Source organism: Ambystoma mexicanum, chromosome 1p, assembly GCF_040938575.1.
Source record: "Ambystoma mexicanum isolate Mex_15411 chromosome 1p, UKY_AmexF1_1, whole genome shotgun sequence".
In the NCBI taxonomy this organism is placed as follows: Eukaryota; Metazoa; Chordata; class Amphibia; order Caudata; family Ambystomatidae; genus Ambystoma; species Ambystoma mexicanum.
The window spans coordinates 206,496,639-206,523,192 of NC_090921.1; the positions used below are offsets into that span (position 1 = coordinate 206,496,639).

The following is a 26,554-nucleotide window of genomic DNA, read 5'->3' on the forward strand; positions in this document are numbered from 1 at the left end:
CAACTAAGTCCACTGCTATCGACTTACCTGGCACCCTGAATAAGGAAAATGCTGAGCTGGATTGACTGATCCCCCACCTAGGACCCCCTTTTATCGGAGTGAGGAACTAACTTGATGTAGATTCCACACGTTTGGCAGAACACACACTAGGATTTTCTCCACACTGCCGAGTCACCGGCCCCTGGTAGTCCGGAGGAGAACTGAGGCTCTCCTGATATACCCTCCAATTTTTGTTTATGAAGAGGCAACGTGCACTTGACGTTTGCACTCTGTCCTGAGGAGGGGTGATTGTTATAACTGAGCAAGGAGACCCTACCCCTGCTTGGAAACCCAACCAAAACATGTGTCGACAATATTTTTCCAACCCCTGGAGATGTACAGAGGGTAACATTGTTTATTGTTAAAGTGTTAAAGTGACATTTACTTGATTATATTTTGAATTGGGAACATTATTTTACCCCATTGTTACCATCTATGTGAGCATGAGAAGTGTATTTATGAGTGATGATTGAATAGAATACGGAGGGATATTTTGTGTACATTGAGCCTAGTGTATTAAATTTTGTGAAACCATTTTCCGTAAATGTAAAATAAATATGTTATTTTACTAAGAATGGGTAAACAGTATTCTGTCATCTTCGGTCTAGCTGGTCCAATCCCATTTTTTCTTACTGCATATTTGCCTGGTGGACCATAGACATAGCACCAGGCGTCCCTTACCTTTATCATATGTTAAAGGGCTACACCTGGTATTTAATCACCCTCAGAACAGGTATGGGCTAGGAATCTTTAAGGGCAGAAGAGTAATCAAATGTATTCAGTACTTTTGAGGGTAATGAAGAATGATCATGCTTGAATGTCTTAGTCATGTGGGGTCACTCTTGTACTCCATCAATGATGCATGTGTGACAGTGAAGGTTTGAGAGTAATAAGGTATTGGGAAAAGAGGCTGATGTAAATAAAGGCAATGCTAGAAGATTTGTTCCCAAGGAAAATGTGGAAGTGGAGGCCTCAAGAGGCTATAAACAGGCAGGTATTCAGAGTTACATGCAGGTAAGAGAAATATTGTATAGTTATGGTTTGCCTGGGTAGTTAATTGGGCTTATCTACAGTTGGTGTCTCAAGCCCCTTTATTCTAGTATTTCATAAATGTAATGCAGCATTCCCAATGAAGAATTTGATAGACATGTTTGTCCTTCTATACTCTGATGATATTACAATAATATTATAGGGTCTATAGTGAATTACTCAGCAGTTCAAAGTTTTCCAATGAAAAGATTTTTATTTGTTTTTTACCAATCTTTTCCCTAACAAATGTTCTCTTTTATTTTTTTCAGGTCTCAGTAAAATGATGTAGCATTTTGGCATAAAAATGCAAGTAAGCAGCCCTGCACTGGAAGAGATTATTGCAAAAACCTCCACAGCAATCATATATTTTCCTTGTGTGCTCAGATATCCTGGGATGAAGGACAGCCACACACTCAGGAACACTAGCATGCTGAAGGTGATCCATTTTGCCTCGTTGAAGCTGTCTGGCAATTTGCGTGCCAAGAAGGCCACCAGAAAGCTGACACAAGCCAATAGTCCCATATATCCCAGCATGCACCAGAGGGCGGCATCTGAACATTCATTGCACTGAAGGATGATGATCCCGGTCTTGGTTTTCGTGTTCCGCTCAGGGAAAGGAGGGCAGAGCAGCAGCCATAAGACACAGATGACAACCTGACCAAGTGTGCCAGCAGATACTGTAATTACTGGAACCTGAGGGCCCAGCCACCTCCTGCTGTTACTACCAGGCTTTGTGGCATTGAAGGCGATGACCACCATGATAGTTTTGGCCAAAACACAAGAAACACATAACACAAATGTGATCCCAAAAGCAGATTGGCGTATTAAGCAAGTGATTTGCAGAGGAACTCCAATAAAGAGAAAGGAACAGAGAAAGCTGAACACAAGGGTACCCAAGAGGAGGTAAGTTAGTTCTCGGTTATTAGCTTTCACTATGGCAGTCTCTCTGAACTTAAGGAAAACAAACAAAATGGCAGCTGTAGACAATGAGGAAAACGAAGCAACGCTGGTGAGGGTAGCCCCCAGTGGCTCTTTGAAAGAAAGGAATTCCATTCTCTTTGGTACACATTGAGTACTGTTCCCATTGGGCCAAAGGTCACTGGGACACACCCAGCAACTGGTAGAATCTGCAAGAGAAAACCATTAAGGCAGATAACATTAAAAAAATTAACAATGTTTTAGTCCTAAAATAGGGTTACATTTTCAATGAAATTATTATGAGCAACCTTGTGTTATCTTTGGAGAGGGCTATTCATGAAACAAGAAAGCTGCTATAAGTATCTCTGACATATTCTTAACTTACTCATAGTATATCAGCCAGGAGTCGAGTTGATTGCAGTAACATCTTTGTGAACTGAATAGTCCCCAGACGCTTTAAGTTGGGAGTTTGTCATAGTTAATCATTGCAACATCTTTCCCCTGTGGGTCATATTGATACCATACACACCATTACATTAATCAACCCAATTGTAAATATTCTGAAGTAGTCAGGAATTGCTGCACCTCCCACAATAGAGGCAAGGGGTTATTTGCAAAGTTCTTTAAGACATACACTACTGACTAAACCTAAATGTGAAGGATGCATGTGATTTTAGAATGGTCAATGCCTCCTAAGTTATGGCATCGCAAGAGAAAAAAGTCAATGAGAGCATACGTGATTGCCTTAAGGGCTACAGGCAGGATCCATTTAGATACATGGCATACCTTATCAGACTATACATCTGGTATGCTTGGCCTGTTGATAAAATAGCTCGCACAAGTGGCACACAACCATGTTTGTGTAAATAAAGCAGACTTCACGGTTTCTCTATCTCGAGTTATAAACCAAGGGGCAGATTCCCCAAACTGAGCTGTGACGAATCTGAGGATCTTGTCCCTTCTCCCCTAGTGGGAGACCTTCCCCATGGGACCATGGTGGTGTGTCCACAGTACAATAGTTCCCCTGTTGGTGGTGCACTGAGGTGGGATCACATGGGGAGGGAATCCCCCTATGGGATTGGGGGCGACCATCAATAGGAAATGCGGTATCACCCCTCGTTAACATATTCAATCCCTTCTCCAACTCTAAATCCTCCTAACCCTTTCCTGGGTAGAGCCAATATATTTTGTTGACAGGTTAAGTAAAAAAATATGACATATGTAGCTTTAATGCTGGTACTGTGATGAAGATGGCCGTGAGTTTAAAGATCACTCTTAAGAAGCAGAATGAGTGGTCTAGTTTGCAAAGGCCAGCGATTGTGCTAAAGCAATAGATCAATCCCATGTGGGAGTTTGCGGGCAGTTACATTTCAAGCCGAAGCACAGGAGAGATGTGAGAGGGGGAGAGAAGTCCCCCGCAAAGGAATATCGGGAGTCATGCAGGGCTAGGCGAGGCGTGGGAGAGACAGAACAACCACACAGAGAAAGGCATCAGACAGCAGAGGTGCGGCAGATGCCACTGAATGACTGAAGGCTACTGTAACCTCCTGAAGGGACACAGCCGCCCGCAAACCGCTGGTGTCTCGGAGAAGGAAACAAACATATGCCGTTGCCTGGGAGCTGTTAGAGGGCCGGGGGAGCACAGGAACTCAAAAGAGAGGCAAATGAGAGACAGTTGTGCATTTGGAAGGAGAGTGAACCAAGCAGATACAGCACAACAGTGCTTGCACCCAAAAGTAAGAGGGTCTGGGATCCTGATGAAAGCGAGGGTCTAGTACCCTGAAGCACATGAGAGACAGTTGTATACTTGACAGGAGAGTGAACCAAGAAGATACAATGCAACAGTGTGAGTTTGGGACCCCATCCAAATGTTGGAGGGTCTGGGACCCTGAAGCAAGGTTAAGACAGTTGTATACATGGCAGGAGAGTGAACTAAGTGGATACAATGCAACAATGCAAGTCTGGGACCCGCACCAAAAAGTAAGAGTGTCTGGGGCCCTGATGAAATAGAGGGTCTATGACCCTGAAGCAAATGAGAGACACTTGTATACTTGGCAGGAGAGTGAACCAAGCGGATATAACACAACAGTGTGAGTCTACGACCCGCACTCGAGTAAGTGGGTCTGGGACCCTGATGAAAGAGAGGGTCTGGGACCCTGAAAAACATGAGAGAGAGAGCTGTATATTTGGGACCAGAGTGAACCAAGTGGATACAATGCAAGTGTGGGTGGCCGCACAAATATGAAAAAACAATGTTGAAAACAAAAAGGGTCTGCTGCTGCCTGAAAACCTGCGTTCACTTTGTTAAAAACGAACGTTTATTTATTCTGCATTCTACAGAAACTGCGAGCCATCCAGGTGCTTTTGCTTGCGTGAGGTCGCTTCCTGGAGGAGGCGGGACCCGGGCAGCACACGTGACTCATCACGTGACCTTACCAGCTACAAAGCACAGAGTCAACCAGCCGAGCGGCGAATGCTGCTGCCTGAAAACCTGCTTTCACTTTGTTAAAAACGAACGTTTATTTATTCTGCATTCTGCAGAAACTGCGAGCCATCCAGGTGCTTTTGCTTGCGTGAGGTCGCTTCCTGGAGGAGGCGGGACCCGGGCAGCACACGTGACTCATCACGTGACCTTACCAGCTACAAAGCACAGAGTCAACCACCCTTGCGGCGTTAAGCCCGGCGGGGTCAAGGGTGCTGGCTGTTGTGCGGCTGTTTCTACCAACTCAACATCGGAACTGAGACGGAACCTGTTTTACCTAGCAACAGAGGAGGTGGTATTGAGGTAAGGACCCACACCATATAACTTTATTAGTATAATACACCCAAGATCCTACGTGAAACTGCGGGATATTACTTCCTTTGATCACGTCAGGATCGCAAAACAGGTTTCGCAACAAACAGACATTTTTGATCTCCGACAAGGTGTAACTGATATATTATCAAGATATAAAAATCCTTGGCAGCAAGCGCCTCTGTTCGCAGAAAGTCTACAATCTAGTTAAGTTTTTTGAAATATTTTTTGACATACTCTCCTTGAACTCTACTTTGATAAACAATATATACATTACAGACTGTCTATCAACTAAACAATAAGTTGAATGAGACTCCGCAGTACAAAAGAAATGGAAGGGGCAGGGGATGGATCTTATTTAAATCAAAACGATGTAGCAAGCACACCAACTATTCAACAGGCTCAGGAGAACGTAAATTTAAACACCCCGTTGCAAATCCAAGTTCTGGTACATGCTGAAGAAATCCATAGCACACCAGTAAAAATTCCAACAGAGAAAAACCTACATGTTGCTATAATGCAAAATTGGAAGCGGGGGTTGGAATATACCATCACAACTAAAAGGATGCAAAGTAAAATAGAAATTATTTTTGGGAAAAAGCGACATAAAAGCCATAGTGACATCGAAGGTGAATCACTCATTCTTTGGGAAGACCCAAGGATTCCACAAACCCCCACTTCCAGCACAGAAATACACGCGATATCAACAAATCTGGAAAAAGAAGGCCCCGTATGCCAGGAGGGGGACAAGGTGCCTTCTCCAATGCCTGAAAACTTACAGCCAACAACAAATGTCACACAGCTTTTTCAGGGCCAAAGGGAAACAGACACAAAAAACGATGAGAAAGCACAAACAAACGTAAATGCAGATACATTGAAAGCCTTGAATTTTGTTCTTAGCTCATTGGTCTCAGTCTTTGAGATGTTAAAAGGAGAGGTTCAATCGCAAAATGGGACATTGCTAGAAATAACAAAAGAAAGAACACTTTGCGATTCCACTTTAGTGGGTTTGGGGAATGCTATTAACACAAAATTGAGCACCCAAATTCAGGCCTTAAAACTCGAGACTGTAAAGCAAGGACTCGATATCTCATCCATCCAGCAATCATTGAAAGAAAAAAATGAAACCGGAAAACAAAACAATAGACTGCTACAAGAGGTTCTATCAACTTTGAAAGGACATTCGTTCCCAACCCAAAAAGAAAAAACTCCACAAAAAATTCAGGAATATTCACTTGATGATTTGCCACTTTCAGACTCCATAATGGAAGAATTTCTAAGACTCGCAACGGTACTAGAGGAAGACGCAGATGTTGGAAAAAACACACAAAAAAAAAAAGAATGTGAAAATCAAAAAAGCATTCAAACGGGACAAACGCAAGAATGGCAAGAACGAGGAGAACAAACATCAAGAGGGAGAAGAAAAAGGAGGAATCGCCTTGCAAAGAGAGAGAGATCCAAATCTATACAACCTAGAGGAAAAAGGAAACATAATAAAGGAATAAATTATAACAAAAACAGAAAAGAGAAAGGAAACGCACAAGAACAAATGCGATCAACTGGGTACAGTGGAGAACAAGAAAGCACTATAGAAGATCCTAAAGCCCCTTACAACGGCACAAAAAAAAAAAAATCCTATACGGAAAAGGTGAATCAGAAATGTAGGACTAAAGTTTCTGCAAAAACCAAAACGATTGAAGAAAAACAATTGGATGACATAGCCTTAATAACAAAAGCAAGTATTGGTTTGCAAACAGAGGAGGAGATAGGGCAAAAGGATAACCTAAAAAAGAAAATCGCAGAGGCTGAAAAGGAATTGAAACAGCAACTAAACCTGGAGAAACTACCAGTAAAAAATAACCTAGATGCACAACACCAAAAAGAGACTACAGCAAAAGCAGTAAAATGGGCTCCTATCTTCATTAAAAAAAACCTCCAGCTTGGAAAAAATAAAGCTGGTGGCAAAACCATTGCCATAGATCAATATGAAAACATGAAAATTGCCCCAATTTTCTTATCAAAGAAGCAAGTGGCCATCAAGGAATTTAGTTCAATTCCTTCTAAGTCATCGACCTTAACAAACACGATGGGAAAAAACATACCCGAAATAAACGATGACAAAACTCAAAATGGAGAAGGAAAATTTGTTAGGCTTGACATTCTTACACATTACGAGGAAAACAAAGTAGGGTCCCAACACTCCTCAGTAACATGTGATCAACCAATCCAAAATACATCGTTGGAAAATAAAATCCAAAGGGTTTGGTTGAGACTACGATCAAACCATGGACGCCACAAAGCCTTGAATCGGGGAGTGATTTTAGACATAATACAAAAAACTGCAAATCTTCACTCCTTCAAATCTAAAGACATCGAGAGCGTGAAATTCCCACTGTCAACTGACCCATTTTTGGTTGAACTTCTCCTGTCCTCTAAGAATGCAAAAAATGACATTCTACAAAACTCAGTTGAATTAGAATCCTACGGGCTAGAGGTCTCATGCAATGACAGGGAAAGCGACGTTATGAGTAAACAACACAACCCTGTACACTCAATCAAAGGAAAAATACCTCAAAATGAGGCGATTCTCATAAAGAAAGGAAATTCAGAAAAAGATTTCAAAGAAAAAGACAACACTCTTTTGTTCCTCCCAGAAATACTGACAGAAGTATTACAGAAACTGGGCCTGGGCACACAACGACTTTAGAAGGAACAATGTAAATATCTTTAGCTGGAATACAAGGGGCTCTAGTGTCATTAGACGCAAAGAAACACGATCATATCTATTCAGCCAGGGAGATGTAGTTCTATTACAAGAAACCTGGCTGGTAAACCCACTAAATATTGAAGGATACACAGTTTACTGTCTATCAGCTGCGCAAAAACCACTAGGACGTCCCTCGGGAGGCCTATTGATAGCACTAAAAAAATCAAGTTTTTAAAAATGTTACAGAAATATGGAAAAATCCCCAGGGTATCCAAGCATGTAGAGCCGAAGTAAAATTACAAGAAACTATTACAACTTGGGTCTTTGTAAATATTTACTGGAACCCTGCAACATCGAAACTAAACTGCTTCTTAGAAAACCTAGCATCACTATTCGAACTACTAAAAACAACCTTAGCCGCTTGTAAAATCGTGATGGCAGGAGACTTTAATTCGAACTGCCTATATCCTCAAAAAGGAGGCTTAGATCGAATGTCTCATGGGAAAATCAGTCAGGGGAAAAAGTGGCAGGAATTTATGGATGAATGGGATCTTCACATGGTAATGTGTACACTAGAGGGTGACCAAGAACCATACACAACCTGGAGAAGAGGGAATACATCCTCCGCCATAGACTATATTTTTGTTTAAAAAACCCTACATGCTTTGCCCTCTACTCTAAAAATAAAACAGGAGCTAGGCAGTGATCACAGTAGATTGGAGCTGTCATTTGAAAATATTATAATAACAGAGGCTGAAAGAGAACTTCAGCTGCTAGAAGGTAAAAAAGGAAAACTTAGAGTTGTAAAATACAAAGATGGGGGAATCAAACTAAATGGAAAACTTAAAGGGCTCCCGGAACACTTTTGGAAAACACAATGGCCCTCATTACGACCCTGGCGGATTTTTTCCGCCATCGACGGACTTTTCCGCCATGGCGTAAAGTCCGTTTAGGCCATGGCGGATGGCGCACTTACCGCCCCATTCCGAGGTTGGCGGGGCGGTAAGTCCCCATTGACCCATTTACCCTTCCCCATTCCCATTTCGGCCCCATAGGGCTCAATGGGAGTGGGGAAGGCGTTAATTACGCCACCGTACATTACGGTGGCGTAATTAACACCAAGGTCCCATAGCGCCATGGATTTTTACGCCCGCAAAAAGCGGGCGGAAAAGTGACCATGGCGCTTTGGGAACTCGTAGTTGGCGGTAAGGGGTCGGCGCAGCTAACGCTGGCGTAAAGCCCTTACCGCCAGGGTCGTAATGAGGGCCAATGTGACCCAGAACGATTTACCAATTTTCTATGGGCAACTCTAATGCCCAAATATTTAGCGGGAGAAACCAAACAGAAACATCTTCATGCCTTCGATGAACTCACACAAAGAAAAAAAAGAGAGCATAGAAAAGCCCTAAGAGATATAAAAAGAGCAGGATACTCATTTGGAAAAATGAAAACTGAGATAAGAAACCAAAAAGCAAATTATAAATCATGGTCAATCTCGCATAAAGCCCTTCGGATGCAAACAGATGGCGAGCATATACTTAGCACCCTTAGAGAAAGAAACAGTAAGAACTTCTGGGGAATATTGAACAAATTCGAAGGGGACCAGACACAATCATTATGTAATCTAGTGTCAGAAGATAGTTGGGTGAGATATCTGACAGAAACATTCAAGAGCAAAATCAACTGCGAATTCAGAAACAAAACAGATATCCACTGGCAACTTAACTTTAAGGAGGAGGATATACTTGAAATCATAGCCAACTCCACGACATCTAAAGCTTCGGGACTAAATGGCCTGATTTACCAGGCATTGAGAAATGAACCAGTGCTGTGGTCAAAGCTTTTATCCACTCTTTTTAAGGAAATATTAAAACAACGAACATTTCCAGCATCCTGGAAAACGGCTCTCATAGTACCCTTTTTTAAAACTGGGGATCGGAGAGTAGCAAGTAACTACAGACCAATAGCATTGTTGGACATTGAAAGTAAAATCTTCATGAAACTCCTACTAAATCACATCATGAAATGGGTTGAAGAGTCCAATATTTTGTCACGCTATCAAACAGGATTCCGCAAAGGCCATTCAACATCCATTAATGGCCTGATCCTAAACATCCTAAACGAACAAAAAAGAGGGGGAAAAAAACAAACAATGTACGGAGCCTGGATAGACCTGTCCAAAGCATTTGATCAGGTAGAACGAGTGCTACTTTGGGAGAAACTCCGAAAATGGGGAATGCCAGAACCACTATTATCAATTCTAGTGGAACTATATAAAGATACTAATTTGAGAATACGGCTTGATGCAATGGGACATCTCTCAAGACTGGTTGAAGTGAATAGAGGGGTAAAACAAGGCTGCCTGGGAGCGCCCCTGTTCTTCAACCTGTTCTTGGCAGATATGGGCCCTTTTTTACAATCATCTGCTTTGTTAAGCCCAATGTTAAATGGGAGGAAGATCTGTTGGCTTGCGTATGCGGACGATATAATTCTCCTCGACAGAACAACGATCGGTTTACAGCATCTACTTGATAGAATGAATGAGTATGTGGAACTAAATAAATTGACAGCTAACCCAGCCAAATCAAACATTTTGATCTTCAAACATCCACTATCAAAAACAAAATGTAGAAACTGGAACATGGGAGGAGAACGGATAAGAACCGTTGAAACTATAAAATACCTGGGCTATAACATCCATGCCCATCCAGCAATATACAAAGCAGAAAACGAAATCATGGCGAAAGTTAAACAATTTACATCACAAATGATTAAGCTAAACTATACAGTTCTCCATCCTCCCATTGGTGAAGTTTTATCTAGCCAAAGTGGTCCCAGTCATCCTATATGGCTTAGAAGCAAAGCCGGATCTCCGGTTCACAAACTGGGACAATTTTGAGGGCCATCTATGGAAAAAAGCTCTGGGCCTCCCAAATTGTGCCTCCTTAAAAAGTCTGAGATTTGAACTAGGTCTAAAATCATTGAACTGTATGGCAGACTGGAAGCTCATCTCATTATATCGAGAAATAATAACAAGTAAAGACTCGACAATGTATGGAGATCTTAGACATGAAGCACTACTAAAGAGATCAACCATCCTCGCCTCATTAGAAGAGAAAACGATGGAAAGACTGGATGCAGTAGATCTAAATGAAGAGATCTTGGTCCTAAATCCACTTAATGTAAAAAGAAGACTCGAACAATGGGACTGGATTAAAACGGTAGAAAAAGTAAGAGAGGACCCAATGCAAAACACTTTCCTGAAAGGAGAAAAGAAACTCGGGTGTCTCTCCCGATATCTCCTGAAGTCCCCTAATAGGGAACTGCGTTCAGACTTCCTCAGAATGAGACTGAACCTTGTCCATTGTGGTGCTGTTCTGGTAAAACGCAACCAAGGGGACATGGCAAAAAAACTATGCGCAGTCTGTGGAAACCCTGCCAAACAAACGTTAAGACATGTTCTAATGGATTGTGAAGGCACATGGCCACTACGATTTAGACTTTTTAGAGATCTCGTGCGAAGGGAGGAAGACATAGTTACAGACTTCCTCTGGGATAGAATCATCTCGGGCACTAACGCTGCATTGATGTTTGCATCAACCCAGGTCATAACAGAAAGTGGTTTGACAATTTAATATAATAAAATAAAGTAGAAGTATTTGTAAACTTTGATCCAGCAAAAATTAGGAACAATTGGCAGGGTTGGTGGATAATAATGAAATGCATATGCAAATGTATTATTTTGTAAAGGCTTGTGCCAAAACAAATAAAAAAAAAAAAAAAAAGGGTCTGGGTCCTTGTGAGTGGAGATGAGACAGCCTATGGGAGAACACTTGCTTGGCAGGGAGAGTGAACCAAGCTGTGTGAAGTATTTTGAGTCTGAGACCTGCACCCACATTAGAGGTTGAGGTGGCTGGTAGAGGAGCGTGCCAAGCTGGTAGGATACAACAACTGCAAAGCTACAAAACAGATCCTCATGAGTTATCTAGTGATTAAAGATAAGAAGAAGTCTAGGGGAAAGGAGCACATACCTATCATTGGTATCTTCTACTTTGCAACATTATTTTGCATCACTTTTATTACCAGCAAAACTGGGAACTAGTATATTGGTAAAAACACAACGAACACTGTTTACTTTAAGAAGAGGCCATCCTTGGCCGGTTATATTCGATTTTTAGTGTTAGGTACAGTAGGAGGTTCTGGGACATGACAAACATTGTAGTTCTGGACTTCCTGACATGTTCACTAGTTTCCTTTGACATAGGGAACTCCTCTTAGCTTTAGGGATAGAGAGGCATTTTTTCAACCCTCTCTTTATCAATAATAGTCTATATCCAAAAAACATACCAGCTTTGAGTCTGAGCCTTTGCTTCTCTAGCCTTAGAAAGAATCACAGAGGAGACCCTTTTTCCATTAGCACTCATTGAAGAAAAGCACAGATCACAGGTGACTTGTTTATTTCACAGGGTTGAACAGTTAGGTGGCCCCCTTAAATACATTAGCCGTAAGGTTTATATTTTGTGTTATTAAACTCCAAGTAAATTTCTTCCAAGTAACAAAAAAATACATCAAGGCTACTTTCTAATCAGATCTTGGTTACATCAGATGATCCCCTTAGGCCATATAATTGGAGTGATGGTTACGTGTTGAATTATATTTTTTTAATAGCTATTATACCGCATTGACACCCGATGTATACAAGTTAAATAAATAGGGTTTGAGAACATTTCTCATTGTGTTTTTATGTGGCCTGTAAAAGAGCCAGACTAACTTAATCTAACCATAACTGAAGTCTCTTCATGCAACCACATTATTACTTTAAAGAACACTAACAAGATATTTGTATCCATGGTTTATTCCTAGCCACAGGATTGCATGCTGCACCATAATGCTCAAAACATGTGTAAAGCAGATTGTCTGAACGTAATACTCATTTGGCCACAGACTAAGGAATGTTCTGTTGTGTATGGATGACATTTATGGCCTAAAACATTTTGGAAAATACTGTAGCATATTTTACTCTGATGCCCATGTTCACACCAGGTACTGCCCTGATTCCAGAGGACTCAGTTTACCAGAAGGCATTGACAAAGTTCCTAGCTGCTCCTGAGTACTCACTTTACCAGAATATGGTATCTTTGTTTCTTGTTGTCTCTGGAACGGAACAGCAAGTGTGCCTTAGGACAATGTGCTCTGAGTGTGAACCTGCAGAGTTGCCAACAACAGGAGAAGAACATTTGCACCTACCTAAAGTTGCATTTGTTAGAAGTGGTCCGACCACTTACGGGCAATTACACATGCCATTAACCATTGCCATAAGGGCAACATATTAATGGAATTGACAAGCAGGTCATTGAACTACCCGTGACACTGTTTTGCTTTAGGAAATCCTCATGTGTTCTAGAAACAAAAACGTTTCTACAGGTGTTTGATCCAAATTGGCCTTGATTTATTTTCAATAAAACAACACTTGTGTCAAGTGTGTCAGTGCTCAGCCTCACACAGTACAACTAACAATTCTTTCCATGAGGCAGTGTGACTGAGCTATGCTTGGTTTGTGTAATAGGCCATTAAACACAAAGCCCCATTAGTCTTTATTTTCCAGAACAACCACATTTTCAAGGCCATGTGGGCCATGCACATAGGAAAGCTTTAAATACATTTTAATCTGTTGAGTTTGTTTGTTTGTTTGTTTGTTTGTTTATTTGATAATGCGCTCCGAGCTCTTGGGCAGCTGGGCGCAACAATACAAGAAGACTCGAAACTTAGTTACAGTGCCTGACACAGGCTATTACAAAACAGAGGTAACTTACAACAAATGATACAAGTCATACAGTACATATAGGATCAAGATGGTTAAGCGTAGAAGAATACTGTCTTAACATATGTATAGCATGATCAGCTAGATAAGGGTGAATATCGTTACATATCATTGTTGTGCAGCCATTTGAGAGCGTTACATTTAAATCTAGTGTAGGGTAATGGGCGCCTGAGGTCAGGTGGGAGTATGTTCCATGATTGTGCAGCTCTAACAGGGAAGCTAGATCCACCCGCTGTGGTAAATTTGAATCTCGGGATTTCAAGTAAGAAGGTGTTGGCAGATCTTGTCAGTCGGTTTGAGGGTCTCCAGTTGATTCTTTCAGCTAGGTAGTGGGGTGCTTGATTGTTGAGGCATTTGGATGTGAGAGAAATAGTGTTAAGGAGGATTCTGTCCTTTATCTTTAGCCAGTGGACCTCAGTCCGGTGTTTGGAGATATGCTCTCTACGTGGGATATTCAAAGCTGCTCTTAGGGCATTATTTTTTAATCTCTGGAGTTTGTCAATGACCGACTTATTTGCACCTGACTATATGGCGTTGCAATAGTCCAGTCTGGACATGACAAGGGCATTGGCCAAGGTGAGGCAGCTGGGTCTGGACAGGAATGCTCTAGCAGCATGGATGAGTTTACACGTGTAAGTGGTTGTAGAGGCAAGGGAGTTCACTTGCTTTTTAAGGGTGAGAGCTGAGTCGAGGTAAAAACCTAGAGTTTTAACCTCTCGCATAAGCTTAATAGTATTATTGTCGATGTTAAATGAGGCATAGTCCGGGGTGAGTTTAGTTAGGTTAAGGTCTGATCCGAGGAGCAGGATTTCAGTTTTATGGGTGGCCATCCATGCCTGAATGAGGATGTATATTTTATTCACCATAGCCAGGTCCACTTCATAGTTGCCCGAAAGGGGTATGAGGATCTGGGTGTCATCTGCATAATTTGTGTAGGTGACACCCAGTCTGTCCAACTTGTCGAACAATGGCCTGGTGAAAATGCTGTACATAGTGGGTGAGACACAGGAGCCCTGTGGGACTCCACATGTAATTTGGATGGGATCGGCACAGGTAGAGGTGGAAAAGACTCTCATGGTCCGGTTGGCTAGAAAGGATTGGACCCATGCTATAGCTTCCCCTGTGAAATTGGCATCGACCTTGAGGTGGTTGCATAAAACTGCATGATCCACCAAATCAAAAGCTGCTGACAAGTCCAGTAGGAGTAGCAGCGCTGTTTTCCCACTATCCTTGAATTCCTCAATTTTTGTTTTAAGATCTATCAAGGCTGTTTCAGTGCCATGGAGAGGGCGGAAGCCCGATTACCGCGAGTCTAGTAGATGGTTAGCTTATAAGTAATCTTGAATTTGGAGATAGGCTACTCTATCGATGATTTTCAGTATCCTCTTAAGTAAAATGAGAGACCAACATGGGAAGTGTCTCATGGTGCAAGGCTTTAGCTAAGTTAGGTGAGGCAGCATACATTTTACCAATGTATTTACATCAATGATTTACTCCAATTCCGTTAATCTGGTTTATCACTGATCACATGCTTGTTTGATGTATTAATGACTAAAATACTTTTGTACATTTGCTCCCAATAATTTGTAATTTATGTCTTCAATGTTTATTGAGTTCCCACATTTCATAGGCTTGTTGCCAATGTTATGTCCCTGTGATTAGATTTCCTTTTCCTCTCCGAGTTTAACTCAATATCACCAACAAAGGAGCAATACAGCCCCCCAATATATCTCCCTAGCCCCAATATATTTACAACTTCTTCATTGTAAGGTTTTCCTGGTAGATTGTACTTAAAAGGAACCAGTTTACCTTCATTAATCCCCCAAAACTAAGCCATGGCTTATTATGTTTGGGAACAAACTCTGGTTCATATTTTTCTTCAGATTATCCTCATCTTCTAGTATATTAGAAAAATACATGACCACATTTCTATTGGTTCTTTACACATTCATATTAGACCAAGTAAACCTGTACCTTGGCAGCTTTTTCTTGACACCACCTAATACTTTTGTGATGTTTACATGTACCCAAGTTTTAGTAGTGGTAGTAGTTTGTCATCTATATAGTGCCTTTATCCCATTGGTATGGCCTCAACGTGCTTGAGGGATATTTAGGGGAAGCAGTATAGCATAATGATCAGTAGCATTATTTTTTTGTAATCACCTGATGTTGTGCAAGATCCAAATGGAAGGGATTTTATAAAGACATAATTAGGTGTGGAACTGGTCAGCTACTGCCTCAACTCGGGTATACGTGCCTGGTATATCCAAATTAACTCCTTTCTTCAAAAGGTCCACCAAAATCTGACCAGCTTTATTTTTTTCACTTTGGTCTAAGATTAGATCCCCATTAATATGACTGTTTTCAGCACAGTCTTCCCACGTCCAACATGTTTACTTTGGCATTTAGCACGCAGATCTCTCTTTAATATAGCAATTCCTGAACCTTTATTGGGAATCCATAGCAATATTTAAGTCACCCATGTTACTGAGTGCCTTTTTTTCAATATATATGCAAGGTGATATATTATTAATAATTACATCTCCAACTCTGTTTCTGGCCCGAGTACCATTACACCAGCTGCAAGAAATTGACTTAATTGAGGCGTCACGTTTCCTCATCTGAATATACAATTGTAACAACAACATGGCACCAACAATACTGGGACATTCTGTCAACCATACATCTTTTAAAAATATTGTTTCATGTTTTAAAACAAAATGTATTGCATTCCCCATATGCAAAAGTTTGTATTTCCCATGTTCCATGATAAAACATATGTGGAACTCCTTGCTTTGTTCGGGACATTGCAAACTCTGGCTGCAGGGTACCTTCAAGCAAGTCCTAATACTTGCAATCATTTTGCTTGTGTTTGCAATCAACAGTTACTCCACACTTTACACACTACAAGAGCTACTCTCCTATTTCAGACATCATATTATAGGCAAATACACATCCATTTAGACATATAATCTATCTCACTCAGCAATGTAAAGTGCATTTTCACAATACGTAGGTTTTCCTCACACAAAAACTCAATAATAATAATAATAATAATAATAATTTGGCATTTATATAGCGCTACGAACCCTCAGGTATCTGAGCGCTGCTTATTATTACCCACGGTGTGTGGTGCTCATTTATCGACCTCGGAAGGATGAAACGCTGAGTTTGGCGCTGCCGGGATTGGAACCTGCGTTCGCAGGCTCTGCACTAATGTCAAAGCGAGCGCTCTACTCGCTGTGCCACTTGACCGGCTATATTCTGACTTGTGTAACTTGACTCCTGTTTAAAGGGAAAAAATCTGCATCTGAAAACGTGTCTTGCATTACTAGCTCTGTTTATAACACGTTAAACCCTTATCTATTTTCACAATACCTACCCTCTTTATTTCTTTAGCTATCCCTCTAAATTCAGTAAATGTCAGGGGGGAATTTTGAATATTTGCATTTGTTTCTGTCTGAGTATCCTAAAGTGAGGCCATTACCTCTAAACTGACCAACCTCACAATTCTGGGTCCAAATCTTGATCGGTTTCCAACACATATTCTTCATGTGTGGTGCTCAATGTATGGAATGCATCTTTAATTCCATGTTCTGCCTCATTGTCTCTGCGTTTTACAGTTTTGACTTCTCTTCTCTTTCTTTTTCTCATTTACTCTTGTTTTCTTTGGAGCACAAAACTTCAGGGTACGCCCTATATTTCAAGTATAGGTATACCTCTGTAACATCTGTATATCATGTCATTGAATATAATTTGTCTCATCAACCTTAACCAACTTGTTTTCATCTAACTCTATGTTTGATCACTTTCACCTCCTCATACATTTGTATTGAGATTGTGTCCCTCTACATCCAATGAGTCTGAGTGCACTAGAAATAAGTCAGGAATGTTCTGTTTTTGTAGTTAGTTATTTCAAAACCAAATATTAAGCCCTCAAGAAGGTCTGTGCAAGAGTGGAGAACTTGGTAAAAAGTCCTTTCCTGCACGCCCCCTCCCCATATCTCTCTGAAATTAAAGAAAATACATCTGCGTTCATTTGACAGTTGTAAAGACCCTGTTATGTCAGGAAAATCACTTCTGTTCCCAATATTATAATGCGCGGCCAATACATGGTGCAAATTAAAGGAACATGTGCTTCATCATTTTACCTTGCGGTGTTCCTCAATTATCTTAAACACGTCATCCAAGCTTCATCAAATTCTAATAAAAGAGTTGTCTAAAATAGATCTTGTCTCACATGTTGTGCTGTATCTGAAGCATTTTTTCCTGGTTGTGTTGGACAGGTATTCTTAAATTCATTTGAGTGGCGTGACAGGGAAATATCATTCTGTTCTTTGCTTTCCACCGTGAGAAAACTCCAATTGTTTCCCATATTTCCCATATCTTGTGTTTCCTTATCTATTACACAGCCTGGGGTAGCGGCTGTGTAGTTATGGTTAAGTTGCTCAACTCAGAGGAAGAGCACTTATTGGGTGGCTTATAACTCCCCTCCCCCTCAACGAATCCATACCAATCTGTGCAAAAAAAGTATATGGGCTGCTCTGAATTCTTTTGGTAAGTCTTGTGAGGTTTCGTTAAGGGAGCAAAGTTACAGGGGGGTCCCAAAATGTATGCAATGGAAAAATGTTTTTGCTCACGCCTACAGCCTAAAACGCTGGATGGATTTTCACCAGAGTTGTGATAGGAGCGGCGGCTTTGTCCCAAAAGCGTGCTTTTGTATATTTGTTGTAAATCCGTCCAGTAGTTTTCTTTAAAACGGGCTAAAAGCAGGTAAAAACAAAATTGTGATATCTGGGTTCGGTCTGCGGACCCACCTCCCTGTTCATTCTGCGAACTGGCATCTGATTGGCCTAGAGGGCAGCATGATGTCCGCAGGCATCGGACATGCACACTGATTTGATGCTAAAAAGCACAAAAAAAGTGCGTCCGATGTTTGTAAACGCCCGCCATATTGGATTCGCGGACAGCGGCCGGTGTCCACGGACATCGTAGTAAAAACATATTAAAACACACAACATTGCACTTGTCAAACTGATCAAACAATCTCTTGGGAGGTGAGGGGTGATGAGGATGGTGTGGGATATGGTGTAAGAAGCCAAAAACTGGTGTTTTTCACCCCTGAGGTCTGTGCAAAGCATCCGCATGTTCTGGGGCAGTCCTGTCATGTTCGTAAACACTTCACATGTTCAGGGGCATCTATATCTATTTCTGCAATAAAGGGTTGGTGAAATGCAGTTTTTGGATGGCATACAACTTTGGCGACACTCAATGAAACTGCATGGAATTTTGGAATTCTATCTTAGACCTGATTCTGAATGGTTTTGTAAAGTTTGGTGGGATTCTGTACAGAGGGTGCAAAATTAGAGAGAGGTCCCAAAATATTGTAAAGGCTTATAAATGTGGTGCCATTTTAAGAATCTAGACAAAAGTTTGACAAAACATTTGAGATCTTGATATACATTTATTTTTTTAAGTTTGGTGGGATTTTGTCAAGAGGGGGCTAAATTAGAATGGGGTGTAAAACATTTTAAATGGCTTATAACGTTGTTGCCGTTGGACGAATGTGGACAAAAGTTTCCAGAAAGATTATAGACCCAACCTTGAATGTGTGTGTATGGGTTATGTCAACTGGGGGCTAAGTTATATGACTATTGTATGTACATATATGTTGAGACTTTTGAAAAAATAAAACATGGGTGGATTTCCAGCAAACTCATGTAAGGAGCATTGACAAGGACCTTAAAGCTGTGGGATGATTTACCCATGCAGCCAAGCCCCACCATAAAACTGTGCAGTACTGGCATTGAAAACATCATGATGGCCAGAACTCCCCATAGAGTGCACAGGGAAAACATGAAGAATAGGCTGCCACCCATTTTTGCAAATGTTGTGAGCACAGCAGGGCACTGCCTAAAACCACCATTGGGCTACACACACAGTAGCCTGTAACCATTGGGAATGGCAATGCTGATTGCCAAAAGCAGCCCAGAACTGTGGGGAATTAATTTTCTTAATGTCAAAAATGGATGCAGTACCGGTGCTCACCACTATCAGAAAGCCGGCGTTTTAAAACCACCAGACTTTTGTGTAAAACTGAACAAATGAACCGAAACCAGGCCAAGGAAAGACTTGCTAAGAGGTGGGTACAATGTAAAACTATATTCTGAAATGAGTTGAAGGAAGTAATTATTTAATGTATATATAAAAAATAGCTGCATGTAAGTTGGATTTGAATGTAGAAAACTGGGAACTAAAGTGACATTTAGCTGAATTCTGCCTGACAACTACCCCCGACAGGAGAAACCTGCTCAGCCCCTCTTCCCAGGCCTGGCTGCATCCTGATGCCCCCACCAAAAGGAGATCACACCTCTCTGATTGAATTAAGGGATGTTGAACAAAGCCTTGTCCTGGACTCAGGCAAATGTTATATTGGGAGGCCGTAAAGTGGCTTCCTCTTGGGAGAAACTGGGAGGGGCAGTGCCTCTGCTAGCAAACTGAGCTTGGGGGAAGTGGATAAATCAGTTATTCCACCATGTGATGTGGGAAGCCACACCCCTTTTTGACCAGGGCATAATTTTAAAAAGATAGATAACTCATAGTGCGGACTGGTCAAAATTATATAAGTAATATCATTATTCTTCGGATTTTTCCGTGCACATTTTAAGATGTGTTAGGACCCTGTGGGATGTTCGTGGGGATAGTAGCGGAGAAAAGGTTGTTACTCAAAATGTATGCATGTTAAAAATCTGACACTTTATCATCTGTAACCCATATCCCTGGTGCACATTTGTGTAAAATCTTTAAAGGTTTAGAGGTCGTTATCTGGATGAAAAGTGGAGAATTCTGTCATCAGTGGACACGACATCGTACAAAGACAGGGATCGGATGGTTTGGTGTTACAGAAAATATGTGAACTGGACCTATAATATGAGAAAAATGGTACATAGATAAATATGTACTTGGATCAGAAATAGATTTGTGGGCAAATTGACAAGGGGAGGTTCCTCTGACCATAAAACCTACAGCATCACTCTGACACTCCATTTCTTCCCCCCAATCATGAGAGAGGGGAGAATTGGGCCAATGACAAGTAGAGAGGGGCAGGCTTAGCTAGGCCCAGGCACACACCCATTTTCAAAACACATAAAAAGGGCCACTGAAACCCAGGTAGGAGATTCACTTTGCACTTTCTTGCGGGACGCTTTGCCTGGAGACTCCAGACTTCAAATCCATCAACCTCCAGAGATCCAGAGACCAGAGATCCAGAGAGACCAGAGATCCAGAGAGACCAGAGATCCAGAGAGACCAGAACTGTGCAGTGCTGAGAGCAGAACCAGAGACCAGACCGCTGTTCAGAACCACCCGCCGGAAGTCCTGTCCAACCTGACCAGACCTTGACGGCTTATTTCAAAAATATAGTGTGAGTACTCACTGTGCAAAACCAATCTCTTAGTTTAAAATAATCTAATCGAAACTATTTTAGCCTATTAGAACTGCCTCCTAGAATCGTGTCATTCTGTCATCTTTAAAACTGAAAACTGTCATCTGTCATTCTGAGCATTAAAATTTCAAATCTGAAAAAATCACAAAATCGTCCGTATCTCCGGAACCGTTAGGAATGAGATTTAACTTTCATCTTAAAGCTAAGATTCTAGGCTTCCAACGAACCTAGAACCGACTAGAACCGAGTGCCTCCGTAATTACGCTCGACGCGTGAGAGTAAATTTGCCGCGATTTGACATTTTGCATAATTTCAGCCACGTGTAAAAATCAGCAGCTTCTTGCTTTCCTTTGCTAAAATTCGTTTTAACCTGCTGGTTACACAGAGAGCATTGCTAAAGTGAGCCTGAACTAATATAAACTAGATATCACCCACCCTGAACCTCTAGAGGGAATTAAAAGCATTTTTAGCACATTTCTCACTTCATTGTCATCACATTCAAAGCATTTTGGGCCTGTGTTTCAAACCTCTACCTGTTTTCCTCTAAGCTTGCTGGGGGGGAACTGCATTTTGCATTGCATTTTGTTGGGATTCTTGAAGACTGTGTGCTCTCCTTCCATTTCTTACATTGCATAGGGGGGAGTGAATTGTCAAGGAAAAGTGATAAAATTGTCTTTTGTTGAAGCCATATCAAGTTATTTTCTGTACTGCATTTCATTCATCATTGCGTTCCCTTGAACCATATAAAGCATTCTTTCCCAGTTTATTCTTCTGTTCCTATTCATAAGTTACCTCTTGCTGATTACTGCTCATATTCACAAGTGTAATATCCATTATCAATTTATTTATAGAAGTGTGATATATATATATATATATATTGTTTAAATTTTCAAATAAACCTTTTAATTTGCAAAACAAACCTACTTCTTGGCTCAGTGGGATCCGGGGGATTCTAAGAGGGGGGTGTTATACAAGGTTTGTCATCCAGAGTACTAAACTGGGCATAAAAATACATCAATAAGGGTTTTCCTCAGCATCCCAGACTAGGCATTGACTTAGCTGTAGTGTTGATTGAATATCGCTTACAAAGCATGGTTTTGCAAATGTGCATGTGTTTTATTTTTCGACAAGTGTAGGTACAAAAAATAGTGATATACATTTGGTGACTGAAAGTATAGCCTATGGCCATGGGCAGAGGACCGATTGTCCGGGTCATGGCATAAGGTCATGATCCGGACAATCTGGCTACTGGCCATGACCACGAGGGACAACAAATGGGGTTAAAATGGCCATGTCCACCTAGGACTAGCTATGTGGTAAAGTTATTCAAAAGTGGGATAGGTTTGAAAGGGAAAAAAAATGTGCTTGTGGTAATATGGTCCTAGGGTTCTCTTTTCGCATTCTGCAGGATGCAATGGAAAAGGAAGAGGGGTTTCTTCTTCCCTTTCATGGTGTCCATCTTGAAAAATGTTTTTCCTTCCTACAGCGGGACTCCGCAGGCATCCCGTTGTAGAAAGAAAACTCTTTTATTTCTTTTTTTACTCCGGGTTACCGCTTCGGGAACACGGGGTGCTAATGTTCTTCATCCCCCATCGCAGGGGTTGTAACGGGGGTTAGCGGTCCGGAGCCCTCATCATCCAGCCTTGCTTCGCTTGGGCTGATAACTTGGGCTACCGGGCAGTTATCCCCCGTGCCGGTCCTTGGAATGGGGGATGAACGCCACATTATTCTCATTAGCATAACACAAAATGCTAAAGGAAATGTTGGAAAATCTTATTGAGTCTATATACTTTACTGAGAAATGTAAAGTAGATAGAGTTTATAAGATTTTTTTTTTAGTTCTATTTTTTAACTGTGAAAGGTGGTTCCTAAAGGAACCTTCCTTTTGTTCTTGTCTGATGTATTTTTTTGCAGGAGAGGTTAAGAACGTAAATTGGGGTGGGGGGAATGAGGGAAGAGGCACCAAGTACTAATATGGAGGGGCAGGTGGACTTGGGAAAACTTTGCATGTTTGTACTTCTATGGTAGGGGCAGTGTTTCTCATGCTCCTTGATTACAGCTTCCAAAGCACTTCGAAATTGCTTCCCCCTGCAGAGTGGTGTGTTGCAGTATATATAGAGGACTGTTGTTTTCAAAACATATTAATCAACAGCCTCTTTTATTGCTTGCAAGGTAGCTGCTGGGATGTCGTGTCCCACAGAAGTAGGCTGTGTGGTTACAGTATTGGTTGAGGAAGATGAGGTGGAGAAAGATAGCCTACTACTTGCTAAGAAAGGAACAACCTTTCTGACAGCATTGCAGTGGTTGGATTTGGTGTGGCGGTGCATGGAGGTGGTTCCCTAGGAGTACTGTCCATGTAGCCTGCAACTGAGTACAAAGTTGCACTCAGTGCATTTCACTATGGTAGCTTTAGCCTTTGGTACATTCCTAACAGTGGTAAAGAACTGCCACACCCATAATTCTCTCTGGGTGCTAGAGGTAGGCACTTCCTCTACCTCATGTTCTTGGTCATCTTCATTGTCTTTGGAAGTGCTGTGCTTTTTTTGTGTGGGTCCTCCAGCTGGTGGTGGTGGTGGCTCTTGGGGAGGAAGGATGGCAATAGCTGATGCCATTTTTAAGATAAATAACAGATTTGCTAATATTCTTCCAAGTATGTGCTTTTTACTAGATTGCTAATGGATAACAAGTACGTTTAAGTGAAGGAGCTATGCAAGGGTACATTTCGAGCTTGAAATGTCTAGATCTGTGCAAAATACAGTTCTGAACCGTCCTTAAAGCATGGACCCGATAGCGAAGTACAGTAATGTTTGCGGACACGTCCTCATGCCGTGCACAAGTGCATGGTCACATGGCACTGTCCGGAAGGTCGCAATGATGTCAGACGTTTGCGGACTTCAACTGATGCAAAAACAGTGGAAAAAATTGCAAAAAGTGTATAGAAGTGTTAACAATTACGCTAGAAGGTGGGCAATGGCAGTTTTAAGGTGAAACTTTGTAAATCGGACATAAGTGTTGTGATATCGGGGTAAGTATGATATTAGTGAGTTGTTGGAAAATAGCATGCACTGGTAAAAACCCATGAAATTCACTGAAAAATCTTTGTTTAAGGGACTTTATGGTTAAGTTGCAGTAATACAAAACTATGAAATTCACTGACAAAACTTTGTTAAAGGGACATTATGGCTAAATTGCACTATTAAAAACCTATGAAATTCAATGAAAAAAACATTTTTAAAGGGACGTTATGGTTACAAGGAAAACCGAAAAACCTCAGAAATTCACCAGTTATGGTAGGCTAAGCAACCATAACTCGCAACACCACCGTGCACTGCAAAGACTAACTCCCACGACATCAAAGATGACATCACAAAGGTATGAATGACATGACAGCACATGTGAAATTAATTTCGACGAAAAGTCTCTAGAAGGGGTTGTGTTTATTCGGTTGGTAACAAGATGTCAAGGGTGATTGGGAGACATATTGTGGGATGTCTCAACCCACTTTTGCTCTGCCATGCGTCATCACTGTGTTCTGATGGTGCCAGAAAACATCAAAATGGCCACAAAACCCTTGTGCGTGCCAAAACCTCTGAAAATCGCGCTTTGCAAAGCACAAAAAGATGGCTGCCCAATCTGCCATGCATGTTGTCAGTGGTGGAACAGAGATCTCACTCCTGAAACATGTCACTGGGCTCCACAACATGTGAAGATGGAGTACAGAAGGAAAGGCAGTGCTTTGCTAGATGAAACCCAAAATCTTAGTTTAAATCACTTTTTATTTGTTGCTGAAACTGCAGAATGTCGGTACAAAACACCCTCAAACATCCAACATTCTTGCTGGGTGCTACAATTCACTTAGTACAAGAAACCATGGTGAGCTTACAATGTCCTGAAAAGCTGAAAGCATCAAGGGATGTCCACAGCAAAAGTGGCCTGTCTGTGGATCTGTCAGAATCTGGGTGCAGTACCCTTGATCGCCTGAATGACAGCTGTCAGGGGCTGCAGGATTAAAACTTTAAACATGTATAAACTAAAATCAAATGTTTGCAAGCTAAGGGGCCTGTTATTGGGAGTAACCCATCTTGTAATTGTTTTGATTCCATGGTTTAAAATCTTGAAGAGGTATTTAGCTGTGATTTGATCCCACAAGTTTGTTGTATGCTAGGGGAAAATTCAACAGAATTAACAGTTAAAATAAGTGGGCTAAAGCTACCAAACTGGAATAACAGATTTCCTCACAGAGGCAAGGCCACTCACTCCAGCTCCCTCCACCAGGAAATCACACCTAAGTGATAATTATAGGGTGTGGGAAGAACCTGGTCTGCAGTGGGGAAGGAAACAATGAACAGCTGCAAAGCAGGAAAGGCTAGGTGTGAGGACCGTTGTAAAATGGCCTCTGAAAAGAGAACAGGGAGGAGACTGCTCCTGAACTGAAGAGAGACAAAAAGAGGCAGAGTCAAATAACCATCTGTGGCTAAACATTCACAAAGAACATTTTGTTTAAATACATATAACTTGCCACTTTAAATTGGCAAAAATACAAAAGTAACAGAATTGTAAATATAAATTTTGGCTGCACATTTCAAGAGGCGGCAAACTCGTGTGACATAATTTGGAAGGAAACGGCAGAAAATGTAATTTTACATCAAATGTATTTCTGCTAGAAGTATGACATTTTATACAATTATGCCCATATTATACACGCACCCTTGTAGAAATTTGCAGATAAATGGGACATTGTGTTCATGATGAAAAGGGTGAAATTCTGGGAAAAGTAGACACAAGATCCGACAGCTCCGGGGTTTGGAAGAGTAGCTGCTGTACGAATTATGTAATCTGTATATGTGGTTGTTATAGAGGTTGCACATGTTTAAATATGTATTTTGTCAAAAGTAGATTTTGTGTTCAAGAGGTTAGAGGTGGACTTTAATCCTTATAAACCCACACCATAAAGGAGACACACTGTTTTTCTCCTCCTATCAAAGCAGAGAGGAGATTCTGACCAATCCCTATCAAAGGGACGAGCTTAGGCTAAGCCAGCACCCCCCGTATTGTAGCATAAATAGAGACAGCAGAGGGCAGAAAAGGACAGACAGATTCACCCACTATCCGAATACTGGCGGAGCACCCTGTTGCAGAACTTTCCATCGTCCTTGCTCCATACTCCAGAAACTTGGCAAAGCAGAACCCATTGCATAGCTGAACCACTTTCAGCTAGGCCTCAATTTCCAGAACCAACCCCACCAACCTAAGGGGAACTAAAATGCAGCCGGGCTGCACTGTACTGTTTGCCTGCTGAAATAATTATCATCAGAACCAAAAAGGGCAGATCCAATCCGGTCCTGTGCCGTGCTGTGAACAGAGTGCATTGCAGATCAGATCCAGTCCGGTGACGTGCGGTGTCTAGAGCGCCTTGACGCTGCCCAATCCGATGTGCCGAGCAGTCTGTCCAGACCAGAATCCCTGACCAGAATCCCTGACCAGAATCCCTGACGGTTCCATTCGAAACATATCTAGTGAGTATCTATAGATAGAACTGTGTCACTAGCATATGTACCTTGCTTAGTCCAATCCCTATCTTAAATCCATTCTATCTTGTCTTCAGAACCTGCATTGTTAGGAGTACTTTTGAATTGTCTGAACTCTCTATCCTATCCGTCCTGTCTTCCTCCTGTGCTGATCTTTTCTCATCTGAAGAAGGCGATTCCCGGGCAGGCAGTCGTCCTGATCAAGTGGCTGTGTTCTTTTGGGGATTTGTTTTATTCATGTCATCCTCTTGTGTTAGAAATCCCATTTGTCATT

The 26,554-nt window shown here is 41.5% G+C and overlaps 1 protein-coding gene across 1 annotated transcript in view; it reads right to left on the bottom strand.

Moving 5' to 3' along the window:
* Window positions 1-673: 673 nt before the first annotated feature.
* The window catches only part of LOC138567831 (vomeronasal type-2 receptor 26-like), a 109,197-nt gene continuing 83,316 nt past the window's right edge, over window positions 674-26,554 (bottom strand). Inside the window, exon 4 of the mRNA XM_069646329.1 lies at window positions 674-2,195. Within this exon, the coding sequence (XP_069502430.1) occupies window positions 1,282-2,195 (914 nt within the window). The 3' untranslated portion in view covers window positions 674-1,281. The remainder of the gene's footprint in view (window positions 2,196-26,554) is intronic.